The sequence below is a fragment of the Podarcis gaigeae genome (genome assembly GCF_964106915.1).
Source record: "Podarcis gaigeae genome assembly, chromosome: 5".
Taxonomy (NCBI): domain Eukaryota; kingdom Metazoa; phylum Chordata; class Lepidosauria; order Squamata; family Lacertidae; genus Podarcis; species Podarcis gaigeae.
The window spans coordinates 22,313,553-22,330,811 of NC_139681.1; the positions used below are offsets into that span (position 1 = coordinate 22,313,553).

The following is a 17,259-nucleotide window of genomic DNA, read 5'->3' on the forward strand; positions in this document are numbered from 1 at the left end:
AGGATCAGTGCCTGAATGCCTTCCCATCTCCCCAACTCAAAAACAAAACCAGAATATAAAAACCGTAAACACAGACAAATCTAACAAAAGACAGTGTATCACATCTACCAACGATAATTTAGGTCCATCATAGCTACATATATATAATGTTAAGAGCTCATTGTCTCACATTTTCATCAAGTTCTGTTCTGTTCCAGGATCTAAAAATAAAAACACATTTCCTAAGGAATCTCTGTATGTATTGGTGAAGGCTCATTACCTGCTGTGCACAGTAGTGCAGTTAGGTAATTTTAGACTCAGCCTAGACTTAATGGTCTTATGAGGAGTCCCCTCGTTAGAAGTTAATATGTTTTGCTTCCACATGGGGTAAGCCAGCCTTGCCGCATATAGAGGGCCTTCTTCATTCTGCTGAATGGGGCACTGGATTTTTGCCCTGAAGTCCTGCCCTGAAATCACTGCTAGCTGTATATTGCATTCGCTGGCTCCAGAGTTGCCCATCCTGCATTGGCTGAAAGCTACAACAACTGAAGAATGTCAGTAGAATGTTTAATCATTCTATACCTCCGGGTATGCGGTGGTATATAAATTCAATAAATAATAAAGATAATAATAGGCCCAAATTCTATTGTGCCACTGGGAGCCCTCACCTCCCTTGTGTATAGATGTTGTATGTGCTTCATTCAATAATGCCAGCCTGTCTAGTGTGGTCTGAAAAAGAGGCACAGGTACGCCTGGTGAGAGGAGTGGTCCATGAGGTGATACGGTTGATGATACCTTCCTCCACTGCTTGTCATGCCTTTCTTCTTTGCACTGCCATGTTCATGTCCTGCTATGCAGTCCTTTCGCCTAGGACTTTTTAACAGCTGAGCTTCACTGATCACATGTGACAGTACGTTGCCTTCCCCAGGTGTGATGGCACCTTCCACTTGGCCAAAGAGAATCTCAAAGCAATAGCTCTTCCTAACTGACCACCAGAAATCGGGATGTGGTTCTGGGCATCCTCCTAGCCCAGGCACTGTGAGGGAGGAACTCTCTTCCTCCTGCTTTCATTTTCTTCATTGCTATTGAGGAGAGCATACCCTACTGTCTTCAACAAAGAAAATGAGTTGCCTCGATTCTGTCACTAAAGAATACTTCAGCCATTTGTTGAGGGCAGCTCATGTGATGCAGGGAGATGCTTTTTGGGATGTTGGCTTGCACTTTTCTCCTGTTCATTGAGGCTAAATGTGATGGCCTGGGATTCGGACTCAGAGGCTGAACCTGAGGAATCCCAGCCTGCACAGGAGTCCCTGCCTCCAGAACTAGCTGAGCTGGGGCTGGGGCCTGAGCCTGAAGGGTCCTCACCTGCGCTGGATCCTCAGGTGCAGGCACCAGCTGAGTCTGCTCTGGCTCCTGAGGTGATGGAGGACCCATTGCCTGCAGGTGCTCCACTCTCAGCCCCGTCAGGGGAAGAGGAGGCTGCCTCTGGGTCTGGTAACCCTCCAGCCTCTCCTGAGCTGCAGAGGCTCAGGGCAGAGAGGCGGGGGGAACTAAGTTCCCGCAGGAGGAGTGCTCGCCTCCTCCCAAAATTATATACAGCATATGTATGGCTGATTTAAAAAAATGCCAAGAGGAAGGAGCTGTTTTCCACCACAACCAGATAAAACTCAGGGAACAAGCTGTGCTATTACAAAGACTAAGGCCTCAGATGCAAACTCTAGATAATACTTTAGAGACCAAGACCTAAACCACATTTCTAATGGCTGTCATATTAATATTGTTTATTGTCATATTTGATGGTTAATTCAAACTTAATTCTATTGTGGTTTATGTTTGCTTAGTACAGTATGTGAACCTGGTCTGGGACCGTAATAAATTTCATTCATACGGCCAGATAACTTTAACCATACCAAATTATTGTGGATTTGAAGGCACTGCAATCTTAAGTGCACTCAGTAGGGAGCAAGTTTAGTAGAACCCCATGGAACTTATGCCTCAGAAAACATACGTAGTATCTTTCTAGTAGGTAAACCCCTACATCAGGAGGTGCCACTCGCTTTGGCTTACATTGTGGGATTGTAATTGGGAATATCGCTGTACATTAGTTCACTTACAATATTGACACTCATCCTTTCACAATACCCTGCAAATGTTCCAGGAAAAACCAGGACATTACATTTTTTATCGTGAAAGAATGGCAGCCATTTTAGTTGCCCTGATCTCACATGATTTTGTGGTGTGCTTTCCCCCATAAAACGTGTTTTTCGGGTTGCGATCCTGCATGGCATACCCAAAATGTGTTTTTTGGCACTGTGCCTGGAAAAACACTTTTTTTTGGGGGGGGGGGGGAGAGAGAGACCACAGCACATAACTGCACAAGATCATGGCAACCAAGATGGCTGCCGTGCTCTCATGATAAAAATGGGAAGATGGTGCCCAGAAAGATGGCATTCTGGATTTTGTCTTCAAGGTGTTGGAGGGTATGCAATCACACTTCCCAAGGCAGTTTACAGCAGATAAGTGGAACAGTAGTTAGCAAGACTCTCCCTTCCCCCTATTTGAAAGCACCATGTAGGCTGGCCATGAGAGGGCACCATAGACTTAACTATGTCCTTTGAAAGGGGAAACGAAATAGAAAATGAAAGGAGACAAATAAACCATCCATAATTTAAGCAGGGTGGGGAGAAAACAGGGTTTCGGTATTCCATTTTTAAGAATTGACAGTAGCGTTTGGGTAGATCGGAGGAAGGGAAGATTTGTTTGGGTGAGTGTTCCCTTGCATTTTCTTTTCTCATTGATGCTTCTCTGCGTGGGAAGAAAGCCACAAATAAAACATTATCGCCCTCACCCCCTTCTCAGGCTGTCAGTTTGCTTCTCCCACTGCTTGATCCCAGATTCCATGGTCTATGATGACACAACCATTATGTTTCCAAGGTTCACAAAATAATAAATGCTGTGCACCTCTAATGTGCCACATGCAAACAGTATTTATGGGTGCATAATCAAGAGATAATATGACTTTTGTTATTCCTTAACATGCTTTAGCTAGCCAGTTGACTCATGCTTATACTTTGAAATTTAATTAGATAAAAGCTTGTGTTTTCCCTCCCTTTCTCATGGAATCATAGCATTGTAGAGTTGGAAGGGATCGCGAGGGTCATCCAGTCCAGCCCCCTGCATTGCAGGTATCTCAACCTGAGGTCTCCCATCCCATTTGAAACCGTACCAGACCCTGCTTTGCTTTGCAAATGTGCTAGCAGTTTCATTGCTGCATTTACAGATTCAGAGTGTGCTTTTTATGAGAGGCCATTTCTGTTTTACATTTTGCTTGCTTTTTTCCTGGCCACGTGTTGGAAGCCCTTTGTGGGGAAAATCTGGGCATCCTTTTCGCAGCTGATGATGCTCTACATCTGTATTGCCACTTCAGCCTGGGCAATTAGTATACTTGAGAGAGATGTGGAAGCTTTATACTGAAGTGTATGCAACAGCTTTTTGGCCATGGTAGGAAAGCCTGGGAACCAGAATTCACTAGATGCTTGTGCTGTAGTGATCAGACACCCCACCGCATCTGAATCTAGCTGTGCATTAGGGTTTATTCGCCACCCACCTGTTTCTACCTGCAAGGAACTCTTTCTACCTTGTCTGTTAAGGAACCCCTGTGAAATGCAGAGGATCATGGGACCTATTATTTCACCAGAACAGGTCTGTTTCTGGGTGTGAGTGGGTTCTCAGGTGGGCCTCCCACCTTGGTGCCCCTTTCCTTACCTGGTAATGGCAGGAAGGCAGCAACAGCTGTCATGTTCCAGGGGCTGCAATGATGGCACCCCTCCACGGCAAACCTTTCTGAAGGGGGTACTCAACTAAGTTTGATGCAAAGTGGACCCATTGAAATTAATGGCCATGGCTACATTAAATCCATTAATTTCAAGGGGTTTACACTGAGTCAAACTGAGTTGAATGCCACTCTATATACACCAGCACTGCTGATACCACTTTGCCCACCTGGCTTTCTAAAGACAATCTGTTTATCTGGTAAGTGGGTGATTCTTTGCTAGAGAGAGCACTGAGAAAAATTGCTCAGAGCATTTTTTTGTTTCAAATAGTGATGCATTTAGACGTACATACCTCCTCAAGGTTAGCGATGGCTTGGAAGCTACATAAAGATGGTAGAAATCCAAAATATACATTGTGGAGTATTTTTTCTTTGGATTACACTGTTTATATAAATTGAATGCATCTATTTAAATAGAGTTCTCTTATTTAAATCAAAAGTTCTCAGGTACATTTCTCACCACCCATGTTATTTTATTTATTAAATTTATATACCGCTGCTTCATCCACTATTTGAAGACAGGAGTGCCTGGCGTGCTCTGGTCCATGGGGTCACGAAGAGTCAGACACGACTAAACGACTAAACAACTAAACGACCAAACGACTAAATGACTAAACAACTAAAGGACTAAAGGACTAAACGACTAAACAACAAGCTTCATCCAAGGGTGTTTTACAATCGCTGTTGCTGATACTGCAACTGATGTCACTGATAAATTGGGTAGAGGGCTGGTGGGCCACTCTAGAAATTCTTGAAGGCCATTTCCCTACCCCTGATGTAGGGTGCAGAATTTAAACCAATCTGAGACCAAACTGGCATAAGTAGCACTAGTTAAGTCAGAACTACTCACCTACTTCTCTGTTCATTTTTGTTTCTCAGAATTCTGGTTAGAATGGTTGCTCACTGTCAGTAAATATTAGAAGTGCATTACCCTATAGTCCAGGCATAGGCAAACTCAGCCCTCCAGATGTTTTGGGACTACATTTCCCATCATCCCTGACCACTGGTCCTGTTAGCTAGGGATGATGGGAGTTGCAGTCCCAAAACATCTGGAGGGCTGAGTTTGCCTATGCCTGCTATAGTCAGTATTCTGATGTCATCATATCATTGTTCAATATGTAAAACCATCACCATTTCTTTATGATATGTGATTAGTTCTACCATGTGATTTTTTTTTTAAAAAATATTTACCCATCCTCAGTGATGTCCTGTTTGCAGGCTTCCCATTGGCATTTGATTCACCCCGTCAGAACAGGATATGTCAGTGTGATAACATAATGACACCCGGCTGATATCTAGTACCTGAGTGACTTGTACACCCCATGATAAACATAGAACCTAATGAGAACTGTTGCCTAAAAATGACACCAAGAGGTATCAATTCAAACATTGACAATTTCAGAAGGTTTGACAAAGGTTTCAGCCCGCCCACCCCCCCCCCCCGTCTGTAAAAAGAGCAAGCTTTAAGAAGGAAAACCTCTGAAAATCCTGAATTCTGAAAATTCAGTACCATAGCTAGGATAACTGCCTAATTCCCTAAAATGGCAAAAAACTACAATATGTGGGTTACAATTTTAATACAGATTACTAATTGTAAATACAGCAGTGGTAGTGATTCCAGGCCAATTAATCCAGAATGAAATGTCATGATCTTGTATATGTCATGTACTTGGTCTAGGATTAAGATTTTTATTTCTTCCAGCCTAACATCCTCTCTATTTCAGAAGGTCTCCCCTCCATCTTCCTTCCCTCATATGCAGCACCTGACTGTTTTTATATAAATGTCACAGCCGAGGTGGGCTTTGACTATGTCATAAACTCTGAATAAAATTCTTTTTGTGCTGCTTCAGCATTCCTGCGTTTTAGCCAGAGAGCTGTTTAGTTTAGAGAAAGGAAGTTATGTGAAAATATAAAATCAAGGTGAGCGAATAAGGTAGATTATCAGTTAAAGCAGTGCTTCTTAACCTTTTATTGGCTCACAGGAACCTTTGAAAATCTGATGAAAGCTATGGACCCCAGAACCCCCCCCCCAATACAATTTTCAAAGCAATAGGAAGGAAAGGAAATAGAATGCATCTGTCTGTCTGTCGGTCTATCTATATCTCAAGGTTAAAGGCAACTGAACATGAGATACTAACCTTTTGCTGGGTGAATGATCTGGAGATGTGAGGATAAAACTACAATGGCAATTCAAGTACCTTGCCAAGTAAGGAGTTGTGATAAAAGTCAGCACAATCAATTGGTTAGGGCATTGACCTGATGTCCAGAAGTGTCATCTTGTATAAGTTATTTTCCCTAAGCCTCAGTTGTGCTCATCTGTAAAATGGGAATTAAGGTGTTCTTCTTCATGGGCTTGTTATGAAAAGCAAATTTTAAAAATACTATATTTTTATCCTACTTTTCAGACAATGACAACCTCTCAAAATGACTCTCATCAATTGAAAGAGAGAAGGGTACCGCCATAAGGGGTATATAAAGAGACACAAAGGAAGAGAAGAGGTAGAGGAGAGTGGTCAGTCCTTCAAGGCCAGAACAAAATGGTGAGTTACGTGGGAGTTAATGTCCAGTTGCATCCAGGCTCAATTTCCCTTGTGATGTTCTTGCTTGAAGAGCAGTTGGTGGCGTAAATAGCAGTTGGTGCTGTTCCAGAGGCAACTGGCAGTTGGAGTCAAGTGTTCTTGGAATCAAGACAGGGAGGGGGGCTTTTGGAATCAAGGCAGCTCCTCCCAATTAATGGGACCAGGTTGATCTCGCACTTGCCATGGTATTTGTAAGCTGGATGGCAGGAAGAGACTTCCAAGGATTCCTTGGCTAAAGACAGAGGTCAGAGTATGTTATCTTCAAAGCTGCTGCGGCTTCTTCTTCTTCTTCTTCTTCTTCTTCTTCTTCTTCTTCTTCTTCTTCTTCTTCTTCTTCTTCCTCCTCCTCCTCCTCCTCTTCCTCTTCCTCTTCCTCTTCCTCTTCCTCTTCCTCTTCCTCTTCTTCATATCTACAGAAGTCTGTGTCACCAACAAATAAACCACTTGAAAGTTCACAGTAGGTAGAATCTACCCGCGATTCTGCAGTGGCTCCCAGGTGATCTTTAGAGAGGGGTCAGAAGCCACTTGCTTGGTGGGGTGAAGCCACATCAATAATCTCCAGGCAGCAACATCACTAGCACTTAGGAGAGGGGTGAGACAGCAGCAGCAATGGAGCTGTGTGGGCCCCCCATTGGGAGCACCAGTCTGCCCATGCAACCCCAACTTGGCCACCATCTTCCCCGTTCCTCTCCCAGTGACACTGCTGCTGAGTGGCTATTGCTTTGGCTGCGCCCCATTGGGCAAGCTGTCCCTGCTAAGGGTCACCAATACATTGGGTTGAATCCAGACTAATTTAGTTGCACTGAGATTCCATGGATTTAAAAGCACAAGTCATAACTAGGTTGTCCTGTTGCATCTAACTTAGTCTAGATCTGACCCATTGACTTTTGGATGACCTGGAGAATATATTGGCTAGGTAGCTATTTTGTGTCTTGGAGCTGCAAACCCCCCATCCACATGCTTGAAGATCCTGTATCATAGATCTTCTCCAATGACATTTACATGCTTTACTATCTAAGGCTGCCTAGTGGCTTCTTGCCTGATAAGAGCGAGCTGACACACATACCTTCAGTTGCTATGTTATACCAACTTTCACTTGAGACAGTTGCACTTGGCTATACAACTATGCTGTGTCCAGCTTGAAGGCTGTGCTGTTCACCTATATGCAAAAGATCTGCTTAATAATAATAGTAATTTATTACAAAAGCACAATGAGTTTAGAGGATTTATACAGGCTTCTCTAACATTTGACTGTCAGACATAAACAGGGCACCTGTACACTATTTTCTGAATTCAGTAGGTAATTTTTGTATATGAACAGAGTCCCAAGAGCTTAGCCTTCAGTCTGTGAAAGTGGTATATAAACAGCTGGTCCGACGAAACTTCATGTGCTATGCAGTGATAGAAACCACGCACATAGTAATACATTCTGAACTTTTGCTCTAGAAAACAACAATTCTGCTCTTATTTGAAGAAAGGGGAATTATAAGGCAAAGGCCTAGACACCGAGTTTACCAAATGCTGAGTGACAACGTTAAAGCAGCAGGTAACAAGAGACCTTTAAGTCAAAGATTTGGCTGGCTATTTCAAATCAATATGTGAGCTTCATCTTTCATCCCTTCTACAGATCCCTAGGCTTGTGCAGGTCTCTTTTCTGCCCCCACTCTCTTTCAGCTTTCCTTCTTTCCTCTGAAATTATTTTCCAGTTGTGTGTGTGCTTAGTTAATTTCAGACTCTGCATTTAATAGTCTTGGAGAGACCCCACCTCCTGCTGTGTGGTGGGTCAGTCCTGTCATGTTTGGTGGCCCATCCTATTCATTCTACCCCAACCAATTGCCCTGACAGCAGCTCTGTAGATCTTCCTTTTAATTTTCTAATCTAGGCTGCTGCAATTTTGCAGACCACTCTCTTTCCCTAGATACCTCTGCTTCTTCTGTTGATTCTTCCTGCCTTGCTTTACTGTAGGATTAAGCAGTCCAGGCAATGATACATGTAACTGGATACACTTCTGCCTACTTTTCCAACCTGTGACGTTAGGATAGCTCATCCAATCCCTATCAGAGGCTTCCCTACTGTAGCCACCACAACTAACATAAAAGCATTCTGTTGAATTCATCTCAGATAAGCATGTACCATAAAAGAAATCAAAGGGAGAGGGGTGGGGCAAGAAGGGAAGATTTTTCTTTCTTTTACCTTCTCTCTTTACACCCCTCCAATTCCTGTCAATAGAAACAACCCATGGAGCTCCCCCGTTCAAGGAAGTCATCACCAGTCTCAAGCAGAGAGGTTGTTGTGAGTCTCCCCAAACTCCACGCCACTCAATGGAGTTGGATGTGCAAGAAGAGCCAGCAGGGACTTTGCTGCCCACAAGCAAACTGGAACAAAGTGTATGGAAATAGGCATGCATGTATGTTTGCAAATAAAAAGAAGAAAATACTCCACCAGTGGGTGTCTTCATGCTGCCAACGAGCATTAGAAGCATCTACAGAAGTCTAGTGTTCCAAAGTAATAGTACTGCTCAATTCTGCCTTGGTCAGATCACACCTGAAGTCCATGATTTAAGAAGGACATTGACAAGCTGGAACATGTGCAGAGGAGGGTGACCAAGATGCTCAAGGATCTGCAAACCAAGCCCTATGAGGAACAGTTGAAGGAGCTAGGTATTTTTATCCTGGAAAATAGGTGACTGAGGAGATATCTGAAGTATCTGAAGGGTGTCACATAGAAGATGGAGCAAGCTTGTTTTCTTCTCTAGATAGTAGGGACCAGACGAATGGCTTTGCATTACAAAATAGGAGACTAAACACCAGGAATAACTTTCTGACAGTAAAAGCTCTTGACAGTGGCATGGACTCCTTCAAGAGGTGGTGGAGTCTCCTTCCTTGGAGGTTTTTAAGCAGAAGTTGGATGGCCATCTGTCATGGATGCATTAGTTGAGATTCTTGCATTACAGGACTAGATGACCCTTGGGGTCCCTTCCAGTTCTACAATTCTATGATTCTATGAAATGTACCAAAATGCCTATAATAATGTGTATTCTAGGAAAAACCAATTTTAGAAATGCGCAATTTGAGAGAACATTTGTTTAGAAATGTATATTTTGTCAGCAAATGTAAATACAAATTTTTATGAGTTTTTTTTTTAAAAAGAAAATAACAGATTAAAGCAGAAATGGAATAGGACAGAATTACAAATGAACACCAGTGAATCTGACAGAGAGTGATCCACTCATTCCAATGCTGAACTGCTCTGACAATTAACACAAAGCTTTTTTGGTGGTGTAAACTGACTGTTGAGTTTTGCCAAGGAAGCTTCTGCCAAAAAGAAATAAGAAAGACTTTGACCAGAATAATCATTTAGAGAATTTTGCCCTTTTCTGTTACCTTGAATCATGATCAGTAAATGTCCACCTCTTAAAACAAACAAGTTGTTTGATTTACATCATTCTCACTGACGTTGGGAAAAAGATATGTGAGAAGCTTGGAAACCTTCCATTATGGGGGATAGTTCTATCAGCAGCTACCAGCTATGATAGTTAAATGGAACCTCCAAGTCCAGCAGCAATATATGTGTATGAATGCCGAGTTGGGGGAACAAAGAACAGAGGGGGAACTCTTTCCACAATGTCTTATGTTGCCTATGCAAAAAGTCACACACAAAAATATTTCACCAAGGGCAACTGTAATACAAAGGCTAGTGATGTGATAGCAAAATCCAATACAGTGGTACCTCTGGTTACATACTTAGTTCGTTCCGGAGGTCCGTTCTTAACCTGAAACTGTTCTTAACCTGAAGCACCACTTTAGCTAATGGGGCCTCCCGCTGCCGCCGTGCCGCCACTGCGCGATTTCTGTTCTCATCCTGAAGCAAAGTTAGCGGAGTCTGTAACCTGAAGCGTATGTAACCTGAAGCATATGTAACCCGAGGCACCACTGTATTTTTGTGTGAATTTGCATTTTGTTATTATATCACTGCTCTGTGTATTGTGTTGCCTATGGCAGATATTTTGGCCAGTTTATGGGTGGAAATAGCTGCACTTACCAGTTTTCTTTAGCTGAAAATGGAGCAGAGGTTTTTAGGTCACATTCAGGTCATACATGTAGAGCACATAGCTTCACCCAAGAATCCTGGGAACTGTAGTTTGTTAAGGGTGCTGGGAATTGCAACTCTGCAAGGGCAAACTACAGCTCCCAGGATTCTTTGGGGGCATCCATGTGCTTTGGATGTATGATGTGGAATTGACTGTAGATGGAAGTTGGATTACAACCGAGACTTGCAACAAAATGTTGTATTCTTGCCTTCTAAGAGAAATGTTCCTATTCAGGGTACTAGCCAGCCAGCTAAGTCCTCCTCCGGGGTAGTATAAACTATAAGGGGCTCCAAAACATGCATTTGCTTCTCTTCCCCAACTTTCTGTGGCTACTCAGCATGCTTGGTATTCATCAGGCTGTTTTTTAATGGTTCTTTTAGGCTTTATTTTGTAAAGCCTTTTTTTATATGACTCGGTTCTCTCGAGTATGACGATACCTTCCTTAGAGGCACTGGAATTGTTCCAGTCTAAATGCTACGATGCGGTTAAGGTGTCACTCCACCTAGGACAGGCATAGAGGAATCCGATACAAGTTGGCCAAGGATGTGACTCTCAGCCGATGAAGATCTGAAGTCAGAAAGCTAATGTTAAGGTCATGTAGCCTTTTGAATTAATGGTTCTCTTGATGTTCCAGAGAGACTGCCTTCCCTTAGCATCCTGCTTGACCTTTTGCTCTAATCCAGCAGGACTCTTACATTCTGATGATCCCAAAAATAGTTATCTTTTCTAAAAAGCAATGGGGGAAAAAAAGAGTAGATGTCTTACAAAACTATTTTGATGATATCTGAATAATTCAAAGAAGCCCGAGCATCTTGTTAGACTATTAACATCTCCATGGCCTTTTGGTGGCCTGAGTTCAACTGGTTGGCAGTTTTGTTATGCATTTAGCTGTTTCAAATGGGATTTTAACAGAATTTTACCATCGTCTATTATGCTTTAAAATCTATTATTACACATCTTAGACCTTAGAGGCTGGACGGGGCTATGATTAGTTGCATATAAATTATTGTAATAGAAACCCCGAGGAGCTAACAATAGTATTTCACGGAGAGCAGGAAAATGCCAGTAAACAGCAAAAGGTCACCATTTGCTTAAAAAGCAATCTTGTCTCTATCTTCCCACCACAGAATGGAAAACACACCGATGGCAGGAGGGTTAACGCAGTATGCTTGAACTGCCAAGGCCAGACTTTGGCTTAATTAATATTAATTAGCTGCCTTGCAAGTTTTCCTCCTGACAGCTTTGGGCTGCTCTTCTGTTCCTTTCTGCAAGTTTGAGAGAGGGGAAAAACCCCTTAAAAAACTTTTTAATCCGTTAGTGCTGAATCACCATGTCTGTTGGCAGTAAGTAAACATGACCCTAGACAGAGCCTGGTGGTGGTGTGTGCTCCAGCGACCAGGGAGAGTAAGCTAAGCAGCGATACAGATAATGTGTAAACGTGTGTTGCCTTTTATCGGGAGGGATCAGTTCCCAAAAGGCGCTGGAATGACATAGATATCGCCGGTGTAGTTGTTACTTTTCACCATGACATCATAGATTTAAAAATAAAACCCGAGGCACAAATCCCCAGCACTACATCAAGGGGAACACACCACCGTGGGAATGAGAAGCAAGAAACCTGGGACACCGTGCCATAATCGGATCAGTTTTGTAAAATACTGAACTGTTTCCAGGTATTTAAGTGGCAGCTGTCAGGAGTTATCCTCTTTCCCCTTTTGGGGAGCCTTTTAATACCATCCAAGTGGCTCATCCTTGTTTGTACGCCTTCGCCCTGCCAATCTCCTGTTCCATCTCTCTCTCCCCCCCCCCCCATTGGACACCTGTTGATAGGTGACACAAGCTATTATTATTGTGGCGATTAACGGAAAGCGATCAGAGCATGAAAGAGAACCCAATCCCTCTCAGGAAGGGCCAGCACTTTCATTTCAAGTTGTTTCTGAGGAAGCGCTAAAGGCGTTCAGTTGGCTGGACTGGACAGGGTATTTTTCCTTCGGTTTTGAATTTTGTCTTTTCCACCTGGCCAGTGCACACACGTTGCTTTCTTGACCGGATTGCCATGCTGCAGCAAATTTTGCGGGATATGTACATCGATCCGGAGCTACTGGCCGAACTGAATGAAGAACAGAAGCATGTCCTCTTCTACAAGATGAGGGAAGAGCAGGTCAGGCGATGGAGGGAGAGAGAGGAAGACACGCAGGAGGGAGAGGCGGCTGTGCTGCAAAGGACAGCGAGACTCAAGCAGAGTAAGATTTGACAGCTTTTCTGATCACCAGTAATTTCTGTGGGGAGTTGAATGTCTCAATGTCTGTGTATTCCTCATATTGTCTGCTCTGGCAGTTGCCCTGTGAAGGAAATCTCAAGAAGATGGAAACTGAGATCTCACCCAGGCAACTGCCAGGTGTATTGGTCTTGAACCTAAGCATTCCAAGTTCAGGCCTAGAACTCTGCCCAATGAGTCACAATGGCTCCAGTGCAGAATATGGTAGTTGCAGTTCAGTCGCATTGAAATGAAAGGGGATTAAGTCAGCTCTGAATTTTTTCTCCTCTATGGATTAAGCATGACTCTTTGTTTCTCTTTATGTGTGGGGATTTGTGCCTTTTGACTTGCACACCTAATCCATAGATTCATTGTTTCTGTATAATGCTTAACAGTGTGTAAAACTAGCAGGCCAGAAATGTAGGGCCTACTGGAACCACCAGTCCCCCTACTGGGCTGTGAATGGGCTAGAGTGGGGTGGTGAGCAATACCCTCCCTCTCTAAATTGTCCTCTGAATGCCTCATGAGGACATGATTATACGTTAATTCAGGCATAGGCAAACTCGGCCCTTCAGATGTTTTGGGACTACCATCATCCCTAGCTAACAGGACCAGTGGTCAGAGATGATGGGAATTGTAGTCTCAAAACATCTTGAGGGCCAAGTTTGCCTATGCCTGCATTATTTCATGGCACACCCTCCAAGTGTCCCTATTTTCCAGGGACAGTCCTGGATTTACAGAAGCTGTCCCAGTTTCTGATTTGATGCTGAATGTCCCACTTTTCCTTAGGGCATCCCTATTTTCCTTGGAGAAATGTTGGGCAGTATGGAGTTATTTGGCCCCTGAGTCAAGGAGATACAAGCTTTTGAAGACATCTGAGGGCAGCCCTGTATGGGGAAGTTTTTTTTTATAAATATATATATATATATAAACATGTTTAATGCTTCTATATAAGTTGGAAGCCTCCCAGAGTAGCTGGGGCAACCCAGTCAGATGAGTGGCGTATAAATAAAAAAAATATTATTATGGACTAGGATGTCCCTGTTGCCATTGGAGAAATGTTGTAGGGTATGTCACGGTGGCTGGGGAAGCCCACCCAGATGGGTGGGGCATTACTAATAATAATAATTGCAAATGGAACCCATCCCAGAAAAGCCAGTACCTCAGCAGAGAAATGGCACCCTGGGATGTCTTTCTTAGTTATTTACTTTACTGTTTATATTCTTTGAATGTGTTCCATTTTCATTTCGTATTTATTTTTGTACCTGTTTTGTTTTTGTTTGTATGTAGGTATGTGTGTGTTTTTCTTTTCTTTTTCTTTTCTTGTCTTTATTTTTGCCAGATGTATGTATGCTTTGCCTTTGTTTTGTATTTGCATAATAAATCAATAACAACAACTATATAGTTTTTCCTGAAAACAAAGCAAAGACTATGAAATAATTGTGTGCTATAGTCATCTAGGGTCAGAAGCATAGACACATGTCAGTCAGAGGTGTTTTGCGGGCACAGCATATGAAGTGCCCAAAATGGCCCATTCACACTGGGACTGAAAGACTTTATAATCTCTGATTCGCTTGTCTAAGTCCCACTGTTTTTAAATATAGTGTGAAGGGTATCTCTTCGGGAGACCTTCAAGAGCATTCTTGCATTCTTGCAGTTCCCTCCCATGTGCAAATAAAAGCCTGTTCAGTTTGATTGATCTGTCATTTGTTGGGAGTAGGGGGTTCAGAATGCAGCTCAGCTCTGTGCGCCAAAACAACATTAAGAGGATGAAGATTGTCTTGTGCAGAAGATGAACATAATGCACACTAACACCGAAAAATGTAACTGCAACATTTTTATATAGTAATTTGTCACAGTGTTGACAGCTGCATTTCCATATATAAATTATACATTAAACCTATTCTGCTTTTTAGTGCACAGAATTGTTTTCCGGGTAATTAATTTTCTGGTTTACAAAGAATGATGAAAAAGAGGAGAAAACGATCACAGGAAACTTTATACTGTCTTTCTATCTCTGCATGCATGCGTCTCACCTATGCTCAATGTTTTATGGCACTTTGCTCCTTCCAAATGACTTGCCCATCTCTTTAGCTGCAGTTTTTGTGTGTGGGGGTGGGGGTGGTGGTGAAATTGGGGCAGAGTGACTGGCAAAAGTTGTTTCCATCCTTCATAAAAGGGAAGGACAATGTTTTTCACCTTAAATGGGAACAAAGGCAGCCTGATCAATTCTGAACTCAGTTGGAGTACAATGGAGACCAAGGTTATGCCAGTAGAGAAAGCTGAAAAACTTACATGGGTGACTTTGAATTGGCACTGCAGCTTGCATGGTGAGAAGGAGTCTCACAGCCCTGTATTCCACAGAAAGCCCTATGCCAGCCAGTGCGCTGTAGTGGTTAGAGTGTTGGGATTCAGAGTGGGGAGACGGAGACCCTGGTTCAAAGCCACAATCAGTTGTGTAACTCTCACTTGGTGACTAACTTACCTTTGTTGTGAGAGTGGAAAGAGGGCTGGAGAGAACTTTGTACACCCCTCAAGGATGAGCCGTGGAAATATACAGATAATTAAAAATACCTCAAATTACCTAGAGTTTTAGGAATGTCACAGGGCTGGTGCACATTTTTCAATGTTTTCTGGCCGCACCTTGAGCTATTGTAGCTTAAACACCCCAGACAAAACTTTGGGTTCATGCACACTCCTGTTTGCCCCATGCTTAGAAAGCATGGGTTCAAATGGCTTTGCCGATTCCCTCCGGAAAACCCGCTCCTTGTCACTAAATCAGAACAAGCGTCAATCTGCAGAGAACCTGATTGCCATTTGTTCCGATTCAGTGCTAAAGATCCGGTTTCCACGAGGGAAAGCGGCAGGGCAAACGGAGGTGTCGCTAAGCCCTTTGATTCTCACTTGCCTCCTAGGGCTTCTCTATGTCTAGAGTCATACAATCCTAGAAATGTACAGTTGGAAGGGACCACAAGGGTCATCTAGCCCACCCCCTTGCAATGCGCAAATCTTTTGGCCCAACATGGGGCTCGAACCCACAACCCTGAGATTAAGTCTCAGGCTCTACCGATGGAGCTATCCAGCACCTGGCATCCAGATTTCAGTCCCTTTCAGAAACACGTATTTGCCTTGCTCCCGGTCTTGGAACCCTGTGATTGTGCTAGGGATCTCTAATAAGGCTGAGAATGAGTTTTTGTCCCAGGTAAGTCTTGAACCAGGAGCTTCCATATCTTGCTTTCTTAAAGCATCATTCGACGCTTCTTTAGTGAGAAGTAGGACCCACAATGCTTAGGTGGATATATATCTCCAACTGAGTGTGCCAGGGATTGCAACCCTAGCCTGTACATTATACCAGTGTTTCCCAACCTTGGGCCTCCAGCTGTTTTTGGACTACAATTCCCATCATCCCTAGCTAGCAAGACCAGTGGTCAGGGATGATGGGAATTATAGCTCAAAAACAGCTGGATGCCCAAGTTTGGGAAACACTGCATTATACTATGTGAATCTGAAATTTTTAATCGCATATATTCTCTTGCCCTCTGAAAGGAGGATTCTTACTTCAAATGGAGAGGAAATACTTTACTGCAAATTTTCAATAGAAAGGTCTTTCCATAGAAGGAGGCAGGTCTCTCTACACCCTATGATATTGTGGTGTTTCTTCAGCACATACCTCTCATCTCAGATCATAAGTTTGGGAAATACATATTTATCCATTTTCCATTTTAAGCCTTCATTAATATGCATACGTTTTCATTTCAGTGTGAATTAACTATACTTAGCCCCACACCTGAAATTACATGATGTCAAGTTATGGGGCAGGTGAACATGGCTTGGGAAAATGGCCTCACAGGGCAAATTAGGACCAATTTGTCTGGTGGCCAGAGGTTCATACAGTACCTACCCTAGGTTAATCCAGAGCTTAATCTTGCCTGTCAATCACATGGGCTGAAGCTCACACACAATTCCCTTCTGTGTCTGTAGACCTGCATACCCTCAGTCCCAGCCTTGAACCCGGAGGGTCTCCGTTCAAGCCCCAAAGTCTTTCATAATAGGTTACCTTAGTAGGGCTGGTAGTTAGGCACTTGTGAAGAAACAGGATTATTTTTTCTGCCTAATGCTGGGCTCCCTTGTTGTGCATAAATCTTGCTTCTTTTACTTAAGAGCTAAACGATTAAACAAGACTTGTAGTAACAGATGTGCCTTAGCTTGGGCTCCTGCCTCCATCAGCTCTTTGCATAGCTGTCAGGATAGTTTTAGATGTTATGAATGGGAGCTTGGTTTCGTTCATAACAGCAAAACCAACTTCAACAGATTCTAAGTAAACTGGAAAACCATCCCTGCCCTTTGGATATATTTAAAAAGTGTGTGTTAATGTCCGCAGACTGGTTAAACCATACAGAAATGGAGTAGGAAATCTCTTTCACACGTGAGTACCTTGGGCTCAAGAGAGCTTAAAATTATTTTCTTTCTTTTTCTCTTTCTCCCAGCACACAGTTAAGTGTATCTTGGAGCACAATATGGG

General features: G+C 43.0%; 1 protein-coding gene and 1 long non-coding RNA gene across 6 annotated transcripts in view; one reads left to right on the forward strand and one right to left on the reverse strand.

Annotated features, from left to right (window-relative positions):
- Positions 1-5,836: 5,836 nt before the first annotated feature.
- SH2D4B (SH2 domain containing 4B) overlaps positions 5,837-17,259 on the forward strand; it is an 89,902-nt gene continuing 78,479 nt past the window's right edge. For 2 of the 5 annotated variants that reach the window (XR_014564650.1, XM_083740489.1), the window contains exon 1: positions 11,206-12,723. Coding sequence is in view for 2 of the 5 variants with exons in the window: in XM_083740489.1 (XP_083596615.1) it covers positions 12,537-12,723 (187 nt within the window). In the remaining 3 variants the exon portion in view is untranslated. Of the gene's footprint in view, positions 6,352-6,492; positions 6,635-7,711; positions 7,937-11,205; positions 12,724-17,259 lie in introns of those variants that run through there. The other 3 variants (XM_083740490.1, XM_083740492.1, XM_083740494.1) reach the window with 3 other exon arrangements.
- LOC310845476 lies at positions 10,829-12,245 on the reverse strand. The gene is made up of 2 exons (XR_014564785.1): positions 12,145-12,245; positions 10,829-11,206 (listed from the first exon to the last, which is right to left on the reverse strand). It is a non-coding gene; the product is annotated as an uncharacterized lncRNA (long non-coding RNA).